Source organism: Anabrus simplex, chromosome 1, assembly GCF_040414725.1.
Source record: "Anabrus simplex isolate iqAnaSimp1 chromosome 1, ASM4041472v1, whole genome shotgun sequence".
Taxonomy (NCBI): Eukaryota; Metazoa; Arthropoda; class Insecta; order Orthoptera; family Tettigoniidae; genus Anabrus; species Anabrus simplex.
In genome coordinates, this window is record NC_090265.1 from 1,716,222,809 (window position 1) to 1,716,235,689 (window position 12,881).

The following is a 12,881-nucleotide window of genomic DNA, read 5'->3' on the forward strand; positions in this document are numbered from 1 at the left end:
AGTATATCCGGGAGAAAAAGGACGTTGAAGAGTGGCAATCTGGCAACACTGTAGCCACATGTAGGGTAACTACCTCTGTCAACACATGTTAGTCGTGCTGTACAGTTGGTGAAGTGGATAGAGTTTTGGTTTAGCATACAGGAGGTCGAGGGGGTCGATCCTGGTTTGAGGCGTATGTTTTTATTTCGTAAATGTATTCCAGGTGGTATGGTATCTGGTATCTTAATCGTCAACAGCGATTGCAGTGGGTCCTCTAGACATCATTTGCACTTACATATTACGATCCTAGAAACGCACGAACATTCGTTTTCTTTGGTCAGCTTTGAAAGACGCCCTTTCCACGTCGTGGGCGTGAATTTATTCGAACCACTTCATCTACTAGATGCGTTACAACGTGTTCAGCGTTACTAAATTTTGTAAATGTAGGATACATGTGACCTAAGAAACGGTGTCTTACGGTATTACAGTATGTAATGTCCTATGGAAATTACCAAATAAAAAATGCCCCTCAACCCAGGGTCGAACTTTCGACCTCCTGCATACTAACCCACTGCACCAACTGTATAGCACGACTAGAATGTGCTGACAGAGGTAGTTTCCCTACATGTGGTTACAGTGTTGCCAGATTGTCACTCTTCAACGTTCTTTTTCTGCAGGATATACTCGCAGGACGAACTTTTGTGAGAGACATTTTTTATTGCTGGCATGTGAGGAGTCGCGCTACGACGCCCGAGTGCGCGAATTTCGCTTCATTCTGTATATGATCATTTGATGTTCGCAAAGGATAAAGTGGTTTCTTTTATGCGCACGCCGTGAACACATTCAATTATGTATGTCATTATAGGAAAGAATACAATCGTACGGAGTATCGTAGTTATGAACGTGTTATGTCCACCCGTCCAGGCTTGCGATGTCTGATAACGTCCTAGGCTAGCGCTCGTAACCGCTGTTCCTCGTACACGCAGGGTTGTCAGGACATGCTTGTTGTACTTCTTCTAGCCAGGTGTTGAGCAAGTTCCTACCAGATCAGTACAACGGGTTGATGGCCTAACACGTCGCCTCGTGTAGGACTTCCCCTGGACCACGTGCTTCTCCTTGTGGAGGCTGCGAGCGATATGCCCAAAGAATGTAAGGATTCTCTTGTTTATCAATGTTGACAATCTTTGTTGCGGTCGGATTCCTTCGAGAACGGATGTATTAGTTCTGTGTGCTGTCCACAGAATGCGAAGTATACGTCGCCAGCACCTCATCTAACATGTCTAACATGCGGTGCGTAAACTCCATGTCTCTGATGCGTATCACATAACAGGGAACACCGGCGTATTGACATGATTGATATTTGTCGCATTGGTTATACCGCTTGATGAAACTAGATATTAAGTCTAAGAATGTACATAGCACTAACCGCAACATATTTGTGAAGTAAATGAGCTCGGCCATGCAATGTTTCTTTAAGCTGATAATAAGGCTATTTTTAAGTAAGGTCCGTTTATCAACAGAAACAAAAGTATTAATGATATTGTAACATAAAAACTTTGCAGTCTGTCAAACACACAACAATTTCAATATAAATTATAACACTACACTACCGGTATAAACATACATGTAAAAAGTACACACTATTATACAAAGAATGGCATGTTTCGTTCTACAAGAACATCCTCAGATTATATCAAATCACTTAAAACATGTGTAGTTTATATGTACTGTATTGTTTACGTTGCATAAACTTGTCAATGATAGAGAGTTTAGTGACAATATGAACAAGTACTGACAAATAATGAATTTACAAGTATTAACATAATGGAGTCCGACTTGTTGGCTGAACGGTCAGCGTACTGGCCTTCGGTTCAGAGGGTCCCGGGTTCGATTCCCGGCCGGGTCGGGGATTTTAACCTTAATTGGTTAATTCCAATGGCACGGGGGCTTCATCATCATCATTACGACGTGCATGTCGCCTACGGGTGTCAAATAGAAAGACTTGCACCTGGCGAGCCGAACCCGTCCTGGGATATCCCGGCACTAAAAGCCATACGACATTTAATTTCAACATAATGGAAAAACCTTCTGTACTTATTTAGACTGCCGATGCTAAGTCCGTTGTCAGGGCTTGAAATAGTGTTTGGTGAAGATCTTCACCATCGTTTCGATTATCCTAAATTTTCTCAAGTGCTGGACAGCCTGGTAAGCTAATTTATACGTATATATTCAATTTTCATAGGCCAAATAACCTCTCTTCATTCACCTGCTTGTGAATAACGATACTGGAGAACTGTATTGTAATCTTCTCAACATAGTACAGTCATAAAAAACACACATGCAGTGTATCAGGTGTCGATATCCCAGTTCTGTCCAAAATAAGCTTTGGATTTCTTTAAACAACAGTCCATGTCCGTATCTGATGTCTGTAAATGCGAATTCATTGTATTTCTATATTATTTCAGCTGAATCATACAAATGTGCCCGTATTTGAGGAGTTTCTTTAAGGAGGTCACTGCCCTGCATTTTCGGAGAGCAGTCGGCATTCAGCTAGGAAAGGATTATGTCAGGAGAAGCTGGTCACTTTAATTCGGTATGTGTCCTACAGATTGTTCCACAGGATGTTTTTCTTTATTCACTCAATGTTTGACGTTGTCTTCAGACACGATTCAGACTAAAGACCAATCCACGGAAAATTACTTTTGATATAAATATGATAAATATGTCTTATGGCTAGGGTCATCAGAAAATGTGTATGAGGGAAGTGTAACCATGGCAACCGTCCGTGCTGTGATGTAAGGTATGGATGAATGGTCAGACAATGTTACCTAGCAACCGTGTAGACTATGTCTTATGGCTGATGGTCATCTGAAATTAGCAGCAGTTGATGGATGGTCATGACCGGGAGACGTATTTTTGAGCATTTGATTTTCGCAAAGGGAAAAGTGGTTCTTTTTGTCTGTGTATTTGTCGGTCCGCTTATAACGGGAAATCTACTGGATATACTCCCAATTGTACCTCTGTTTTTACGATATATTTGCTATGAAAAGAGATTGAACCATGACCAGTCCCTTCTCTTAGATAACTAAATATTAAATTGGTTTTGCTTTCTTTGAATGTTCCAGGATCATGGAGACAACCAGACTGAGCATTGAGCGATATTCCGTTCTAATAACCTTTGTATTCCTGCTCATAATTCTGATTGTGCAAATGGCGATGTTCAGAGAAATGAGAAGGTTCCACAGTGAGTGTCAATCCATGGAAACGAGTCAAGCTCACACGATGGATAACTGGTTCGAACCACTTCTTATGGTAAGACTGCTGTTCTGTGTCTGGTGGTGGTGGTGGTGGTGGTGGTGATTATTGTGTTAAGAAGAAGGATAACTAGGCAACCATCTTCTATTAACACGGGAGAAATGGGAGGCAACCGACACTTCGAAAAATGAAGGTATTGGCCAAAGGAAGATAGGGGCCACGATGTAGTAATCTGGTTGAGCCCCACTCGAACTGCTCAAACAGATTATGTCAGAGTTTGAAAAAGTTTGAGCTTTGCTTGAGATGTTGCGCGCGCCGCAACCTAGCGGCTTTCTCTTACTAACACCCAGATAACATGATAAAGTTGTGTAAGAATATTATCCTGGACAGTACCGGTTCGTCCTCTCTTTACTGTTACCGTATTTCCGTGTCTTTTGTACATATCATTTCGCCCCGTAGCATACCTATAATTGGAGACAGAATTTGTGTTTGTGCGATACTTTTTCTACCACCCCTCCCGATCTTGGACCTTCTCCGTTTACTCGCTACTTCCGTCACCAACATGTCCATCACCCTGTCCCACCTTCTGTCACAACACTACCCTCCTCCTGCCTCCAACTACTTCCCGCACCCCCTTATTTCTCCAGGTCAGTATGTGTAATGTAACTCTCTGTAACGCTATGTAACATTGTCTTTTGCGAAATGCGCGCCCGAGATGCTTTGCTCCAACAATAAATAAAGTTCTCATCCCCTTTCCCTCTCGTGTTCGCGGGGGTTTGCTTGTGCGGGGTGCCTTGCGGGTCTCCCCTGGGGTCCGACTTGTCGGCCCGGTCTCCTTACGCCAGTTTTCTACACAATATCTTTATATGGTATGTACGACACATACCCACTGCATTTCCATTTTTTCTCTGTTTTTCTTCCTCTCTATGGCCGAAGAGCTCCTTAGTTGAGCTGATGGCCCGCCCTTCCTCGTATGAGGAACGGGAATGAAATAACCGCTTTGAATGAAATGAATATAAATGCAGAAACGTGAAAACGAAGTATATTGTCTTAATATTATAAGCGTAGAAATGTTTTTGAATGGGTATAAGACTAAAAATTTGTGATATTTTGTCTTCAGTTGTTGACACATTTGTCGACAGTTCATGCATATCATCTATACTATGGCTAAATATAATGTGATGTCTGTTTTGTTTGTTCCGGATAAGCTCGTAAACTTCTGGACCGACTGACCTGAAAATTTGGTAGGGATATAGCTTGACATTATGGTCTCGGAAGGGATGCTTTTGAGTTTGATATATTTCACGCAATCATATAGTTAACATTGCTGCATGATAATATTCATGCATTTATTTGTCTACACGATTGATGAGATAGTAATCCTTTCTTACTCAAGTTCTTCTATACGAACAAAACGAGTAATTCTTTCCCAAGGAGGGGATTCAAACCCCATACTATTGAGGGCAGAATGAGCACCTCGCCTGCCGTGTTAAACAGCTGTCTAAGTCACCCAAAGCATGACAACGTAAAAATAAAATTACCGTATTCATAATGAAAGATTGTTACATGATATACAAGTACGGCCTTGAGAGGAAATACTTCCGTTAATACGCGGGGAATATTACCGAAATATGCATTGTCCTTTTCATAGCTTATTATCACAATCTAACGCTTCTAATTTTAGAGACAGCCTTTATTCCCTACAAGATGTACGTCAATGACTGAATGTAGTAATATATGAAAGTGCGCACCTTCGTTATCAATATCATACACACACCTGCGTGAGCGGTGCTTCACTTCACATGCTGTTTGCTTATCTGCACTTCGCGCTGTAGTCCAAGTCAGAGTCCGCCTTCGGTCACGTGACTGCTCGAGCTGCTTCGAACAGGGTCGAACCTCGGCACGTATCGGGTCGGTTCGATCCCACTCGAACACGGATATCGTTTGCCCATCACTACCACGAAGGACGTGAAAATGAAAGACCCTGTAGGATTCGCAACGTAATGCCGTCCGGGACGAAAAGAACAAGAGTTGACCAAGGGAGGTCGGATAGACTAGATGAAAGTGAGGAACCATGCATAAGTTTAAGTGGAAGCAATGACATAACTCAGCTAAGGGCCCAATATCTCCTCTCAAATTCCAACTTTATCTTCATATTATGATCTTTCCTACTTTTAAAAATGCCACACAAACCTATTCGACTACTAATGTTATTCCATGTCATATTTCCACTGACAGCTCGGAACATATTGCTCACCTTTCTGAAAGAATGTTCCTTGTGGGTCCACCTTTTCAATACATTATATGTTTTTTATTAATTTACAAAAATAATGTTTCATCACTTCTATGTCTTAAGCAGGACAGGACCACTGCGGTTTAAGTGAAGGCCACCCACGAAGAAGTCCAAATTTACCCGTTACAGCACTCTTAGGACCCAAGACATGTTTCGTCTCATCTTCCTCTAAGTTTGCATGGCTAGTTCTTAAATAGGTAACTGTCTCTGTTACAACCAAGAGTATGCAAGGTTGCTCCCATGCAGAAAATATAGAAAATCGACAAGGCATATAATTTTATTGCCAGAGACTTCTATTTCCGCTTCCGTTCTTGCTGCTTCGGACTTCTTTCAACTTAGCTTCTTCAGTGGTAATTGGTCGCGGGCGTCCGACTTCTCTGGATGCTAACCCTGTGTGGAAAAGTGCACTGAGACACAAACACGCAATCCAGAACTAAACGAGTTAACCGTACAAAGTTAAAATCCGCGGCACAGTAGAGAATCGAACTCGAGGTCCAGTGAGCCGGACTTATTTGGTAAAATTCTCATGTTATAAGGTTTTCAGTGGTAAAATATGACACAGATAGTGACTGTGGATTTCACTTGACAGGTACAGTAATGACAACAAGTGTCCAGTTCAAGATGTCTAAGTACAAGGTACAAGAATGACCGTACAGAAAGCGGCATGTTATCACTAGTTGTACTTCCTCTTAAAACAATAATCACTACGACCATTAGTGTTAATATAAAATGGCAGCCCAGTTGAACTTCCTCTTAAAACAATAATTACCACGATCATTAGTGTTAATAGAGGATGGCTATCCAGTTGTACTTCCTCTTAAAACAATAAAGACCACGACCATTAGTGTTAATAGAGGATGGCTGTCCAGTTGCACTTACTCTTAAATCAATAATCATCAATACCATTAGTGTTAACAGACGATAATTTTCCAGTTGTACTGTACGTCCACTTAAAACAATAATCACCACGACCATTATTGTTTATAGAGGTTGGCTGTAAACTTGTACTTTCTCTTAAAACAATAATCACCACTAAAGATAGGTTGTCCGATTGTACTTTCTCTTAAAACAATAATAACCACCACCATTAGTATTAACAGAGGATAGCTGTCCAGTAGTACTTTATCTTAGAGCAGTAATCACGAACACCAGAGTGTATTCGTGGTGATACCAAGGTCTTCTGTGTGTGGAGCATCAGTCTGTGAACACGAAAAGGAGCTGACCGATCAAAGAGTATGCAATGGATAGCATTACCAGCACTTGGCGAAATTTATTATGGGCATCATTTTAGATCTCCAGGTAGTCGGGAGTGTGCCAGCCATGTGATCCACTGAAATATTTCAGTGATCCGATGTTGGAACTAATGGATACGAGAGAGTACTCACACACGTCGTATAGATTCTTGGAGGGGTGGTGCGTGGTATTGTTGCACAACTCCCAATAATTTTTACACTTCATTTGTCGTCTTTTGTTCTAATATTTTTAGTTTAATAAACCTAACATATATTCTAAAAATGTTAATATCAACAATCATTGGTCGTTCGCTGTACTAATGCTTTGTAGTGGACCAATAAACGCTGCCAACTTAGAATCAAATTCAGGGGGTTTTGCTTTGCTACGGCAACTCCCAAGCGGTAAGACTTAGCCTGTACATAACATCAGGTAGCACGCTCGCCGGTGTAGGTCCTTGTGTGTTGCACGAGACCAGCAAGCCCCCTATCGAGAAACAACTCCAAATGTCCCCGTTAGATTGCACCACTCTGAGGAGATGACTTCATGCCTGCTTTCTCTCCTCTCGTAACGGTAACTTCTTTTCCACGCTGCTAGGGTACGCCATACAGGACCACCCGCAATATTACTAACATTTCGCATCAATGAAACACACGAAGGCAAATTTTCAGTTCAAATGAGGTAAGAATAACTATAGTTATATAGGGTGTTAGGGGTATACGTGCAGACATTAAGCTAGTCGGCAAAGAAAAATACATCTCACAATATATGCTATGTACTTTTTAACTTGTTCTATTAGTTTTCCCATAACTGAGCAAACTATTTCAGGACCTAATGTGTTTTCAACGGCCGTAGCAGGATACGCCGGTTACGTCATTCTGTCCACGCGTAGTGGAAGTACAATAGCAGAGTATAGGGCGTGTAGAACCTGTTTCTTATCGCAGGCCAACACATGCATGTTGTTGTGCACTTCCCCTAAAGGCTTGGCAAATAGGAGAGGTTGACTCACGTGCCAGGCCACTTGTTGTACTCGAAAACCGGTATAGGATAGTCTGCGTGAAAAGTACACAGAATCCTTACAGTGACGTCGAAGATCCGTACCAGCACATGCATGCGAATCAAGTGTTGTGTAGTTGTGTGTGATTTATAAGACGTCAATGGCATTACTCAGTGATCCAAGCTGACAAAATGAAAGGAAATAGTTAATAAGTAATGAAAAATGGGCGCAACATTTCTTTGCTTTTATTGCGACAGTCTACGATGAATTCCTGACAGTAGACAATGCGAGTTGTCTATGCTAATTCATAAACTTTTCAGGTCAATGAAAGGGCGGTGGACACTGAAAGAAAAGGCTAGAAGTATTCAGTGAAATGGTTATTAATGATTCACATTTCAAAAACCGAAGTTGCATCCGTCGTGAACATTGCTCGAAGGAAAAAGAGCCACTGTGGAATTGCCGCCGGGCATTTGTAATAGAAGGCTTATTCTTCCTTTTCCTAATCTGTTTACCCTCCAGGGTTGGTTTTCGCTGGGACTCAGCAAGGGATCCCACCTCTACCGCCTCAAGGGCAGTGTACTGGAGCGTGAGACATTGGGTCAGAGGATACAACTGGGGAGAATTACCAGTACCTCGCCCAGGCGGCCTCACTGGCTATGCTGAACAGGGGCTTGCGGGGGGATGGAAGACTGGAAAAGATAGACAAGGAAGAGGGAAGGAAGCGGCCGTGGCCTTAAGTTAGGTACCCTCACTGCATTTGCCTGGAGAAGTGGGAAACTACGGGAAACCACTTTCAGGATGGCTGAGGTAGGAATCGAACCACCTCCACTCATTTGACCTCTCGAGGCTTAGTGGCTTAGAGGCATCCGGGAGATAGTGGGTTCGAACTCCACTGTCGGCAGCCGGGAAGATGGTTTTCCGTAGTTTCCCATTTTCACATCAGGGAAATACCGCGACTGTACCTTTATTAAGGCCTCGAACGCTTCCTTCCCACTTGTATCCCTTTCCTCTCCCATCGTCGCCGTAAGACCTACTTGTGTCTGTACGACGTACAACAATTTGTAAGTACATATTTCGGTAATTTCGGAGACATGTCTGCAATTATAAGATTAATAATAATTCGGACGTTAAAAGTTCACTATTTTCTTTAGCGTTTTCTGACAGATTACAGCTACAAAGTTTGAATGGTGTGTTTAACTTTTATTGTCATAATAGTTCGTAATAATGGACTAACACAGTTATTATTATAATATTGGTAGTGGCTTTACGATGAATGAACGCTGACAGCCGCGCACTCCTAATCACACGGCCAACTCGCCCAGTAATAATAATAATAATAATAATAATAATAATAATAATAAATGTTTAAGTGCCAATGGAGACGCGCGGTTTTGGAATTTTGCCCACAGGTATTCCTTAACGTGCCTGTAATTCTACCGATCAGAAGCGGACGTATTTGAGCACCTTCAAATACCAGTGGACTGAGCCAGGATCGAGCCTGCTAAGTTCATGGAACCAGTGCTTGAACCGTCTGATCCACTCAGCCTGGCAACGTTTATTTTGATAGGTTTAATGGGCACTGCAAAAGCAGAATGCTTTAATTTACCATTAAACATGTTATTTTCGTTTGGAATCACGAAAGGAAGGTTGTCACGGAATTCGGGTGCGTATTGTAGTGTACCTAGACTCTTGTCAAGTTACCTTTTGATCAAGGCTAAATTTTATAATTATTTCGACTCATGGAAATTGATCTAGGAGTGTCTTATGCTGAGAGCTAATAGTTACGCTGTCCGCCACTGTAGCGCCGGCATTCAGTAGGCATGCTGTGGAGACTGTACTGCCACCAAGAAGCAACCACGGAACTAGACTGACTTTTACTCCTTGCACGCACGACAATAGGTGACAGTTGTTGTTTTGAAAAGTTAAGACACGACGGAGCTGCTTCTGTGATTACTGTTGGATTTTGACCGGTTTTAAGAGAAGAAAGAAGAAAGGATGTGGGTTGTAATTGACCCTGGGTGATCACATCGCCAAGGGGTGCTGTCCTTGTTGCCGTTCTATTTCCTTTTATTTTATTTTTTCCCTCTACGCCCTTAGTACAATATGTAAGTAAGCATCCACTTTTGTTACCAGGAAATCTAAGGATGTGAGAAGACAATCAGATAAATCCTGGTTAAATTCGTTTGGCTTAATGAAGTACCTAAAAGGATAATATTCTACTGTCCAAATCATTTTCGTCCACGAGAAAAATATTCTGCCGTTACCAATAACTGTCTGTATCTACATCTTTTAAATTGTAAATTAATTATCAATTAATTGGGGCTTTGTGTAACTGTTTGTAATGTTGTTCAACGTGTTAATTCCTTATAATCTGAAAATTCCCATCAGGGAAGTGATTAAGAGTTGGAAATTGTTTCTTGTCACCATTCGGCTGTGTGTTTTTTCCTTTCTGGGTGGGTAGCCATTTTGTGGGCCTTCGTCATGTGACCCCGTCGCCATAACAGCAGTGTTTACATGTGTGTGGGCGTTGCCCCTGTTATTTTGACATTTGCCGTCTCTGTCCTTTGTTATGTGCAGACAGCTGACGGGCGGTTCGAGTGAAATTGTTGAATTCCCCTCTTGGGATGAGATGTGATTCTGTAATGCGTCTCTATTTCTCCGTATGCTTGGCTGTTGTGAATTACTAAAATTTAATTGCCGATAATTTTGGTCCTTGGGGACTAGTTCTAACTGTGGATCACTTAAATATTTAATCTGTTTTCTCCTTCCTAATGTTCGTTTGTGTTGAATCGTGGATTTCACATGTTACTGCTCCGGTTACATTTTTCACTCTGAAATATTCTGTTGTGTGAAAACCTGGTTTGGAAAAAGTGATCAATTAAGTACCCCATTCTTGGGTTCATTTCATTCGGTTGTTACCTTTTCCTAGTTTACCCTCTCTGAAGATAAGTTCTGCCTTGTGAGCTCAGATTATTTTTCCTTTTAATTGGTTTCCATGTTTTTAATTTTAAGGAACCTGAAGGTCGTATAATTAATTTAATTCCTTTCAATTTTACTTCATTGAATTTGAACTTAATCTTTAATTAAAATTTATTAATTTCATTTCATATAATTTTTCCTCTCTGGATTTGAGCTTAATCTTTAATTACAATTTATTAATTTTATCTCTTTATTGCCTGACTGAATTTGGAATTTAGTTACTATTATTTAACCTTCTCTCAATAAAGTTTGGTGTAATCCGAAAATGAATTATGATTTTAGTCAGTAAGCATTATTTCTCTTTCTATCCACTTGACCTCTGTTTAGCCTAGCAGTTTCCACGCCTTGCTACGATCTTCTTTTGGAAAATTAGTACTGATTTATTTAATTTGTTTCCCTGATCGTGCAACTACTGTTGTGAAATACCTAGCTTGTGAGTTCGCGACAAGGTACGTTTAATTTATTTATTTTTATAACATGTCCCTTATTGGTATGACGCAAAACGTTCGATGTACTTTGACAATTCAATTCTGATACTACTCACTTGGAAATTGTATCCCATGCATTCTTTCGCTGACGTGAGAAACTTTATTTGCGTACACGACAACACGGGGTGTTTCTGCATACGGCGAGTTGGTCTCCCAAAAATCCATGGTATAGAAATCACACTATGGGGGAATATTCCACGTAAGCAGTTTGACAAAAGCACTAGACCTGTCACGTGCCGGTACGGTTGTCTGCTGTTCCTAGCGACGGGGATGTGGTAGGACGGGTTCCCGCCCCTACATGAAACCGGACTAGAGGTATGAGCTGTCTATCTGACCTTGACCTGAATAACAGCTGTCGGAGAGGCGAATTATCGTCCGTACTAGTACGCGAGTTACTTCATAGTAGAGTAGTAGGAGTAATATTTGAATAATGCCAGTGTATGAATACTATGATATGCTGCTAGTGTATCGTGTGGCAGAACAGAACACGGGTCGCCCTCCATGAATCTATTGGGAAAGGCTTCCAAACAGACGGGTGCCAAATCCAGCAACGATACTTGCTGTACTGCAGCGTATTCGCGATTCAGGTTGTGTTACATCACGCTTTGAGAAGCGATGGCCTGAACGGCCACGTGTAATCCTAGACGCGGAAGAAGACATCCTGACAATGAAATGAAATGGCGTATGGCTTTTAGTGCCTGGAGGTCCCAGGACGGGTTCGGCTCGCCAGGTGCAAGTCTTTTGATTTGACTCCCGTAGGCGACCTGCGCGTCGTGATGAGAATGAAATGAGGATGAAGACAACACATACACCCAGCCCCCGTGCCAGGGAAATTAACCATGATGGTTAAAATTCCCGACCCTGCCGGGAATCAAACCTGGGACTCCTGTAAACAAAGGCCAGCACACTAACCGTTTTGCCATGGAGCCGGGGATTCTAACAATAGTAAACGATGATCCCGGGCGCCGTACGCGTAGTATAACACGTGCCGTTGGTGTACCAACTTGGACCATACGTAGGACACTGCATGAAGAGCGAGTACATCCTGACCACATTCAACGTGTGCAGTGTCTTTCACAGCTGATTACCATTTTTTTACGAGTTGATGTACGTCGCCACGACACAGATAGACCTTACGGCGACGACGGGACAGGAAAGGTCTAGGATCGTAAACTGTGGCCTTATTTAAGGAACAGCACCAGCAGTGCCTGGTGTGAACATGGCAAACCACGGAAAACCGTATTTAGGGCTGCCGACAGAGGAGTTCGAACCCACTATATTCCACTCATGGGCTGTGGAACATCCCCATTCAGTAGAAGAAGGCCATTTCCAGCACCGGTTCTGAATTAATACCTGGATGGGTGTAGTAGGAGGTCGGTTACGTGGACTAATCGTCTTTTTAAGAATGTTACGTTGCTCTTACTTGAACTTTCAGAGGGCGTGTCGCTTCGACTACGCAGAACCACGTGGATTTTACACGATGGTGCACACATTTGCTCAACGGTGGACAGGACAATGTGGAACTATAATTTGGCCAGCCAGATCTCCAGACCTTATTCCAATGGTTTTTTATGTCTGGGGGGACATGAAGCACAAAGTATATCGAACTGAAGTAACTACTTCGGATGACTTCTGTGAACGTATTGTTTAAGCAGCAGAA

The 12,881-nt window shown here is 42.0% G+C and overlaps 1 protein-coding gene across 3 annotated transcripts in view; it reads left to right on the forward strand.

Annotated features, from left to right (window-relative positions):
• Positions 1-12,881, forward strand: part of LOC136882167 (hemolymph lipopolysaccharide-binding protein) — a 61,332-nt gene that overhangs the window by 33,937 nt on the left and 14,514 nt on the right. For 2 of the 3 annotated variants that reach the window (XR_011018817.1, XM_067154726.2), the window contains exon 2: positions 3,105-3,291. Coding sequence is in view for 2 of the 3 variants with exons in the window: in XM_067154726.2 (XP_067010827.2) it covers positions 3,109-3,291 (183 nt within the window). In the remaining variant the exon portion in view is untranslated. Of the gene's footprint in view, positions 1-1,022; positions 1,129-3,104; positions 3,292-12,881 lie in introns of those variants that run through there. The other variant, XM_067154719.2, reaches the window with a different exon arrangement.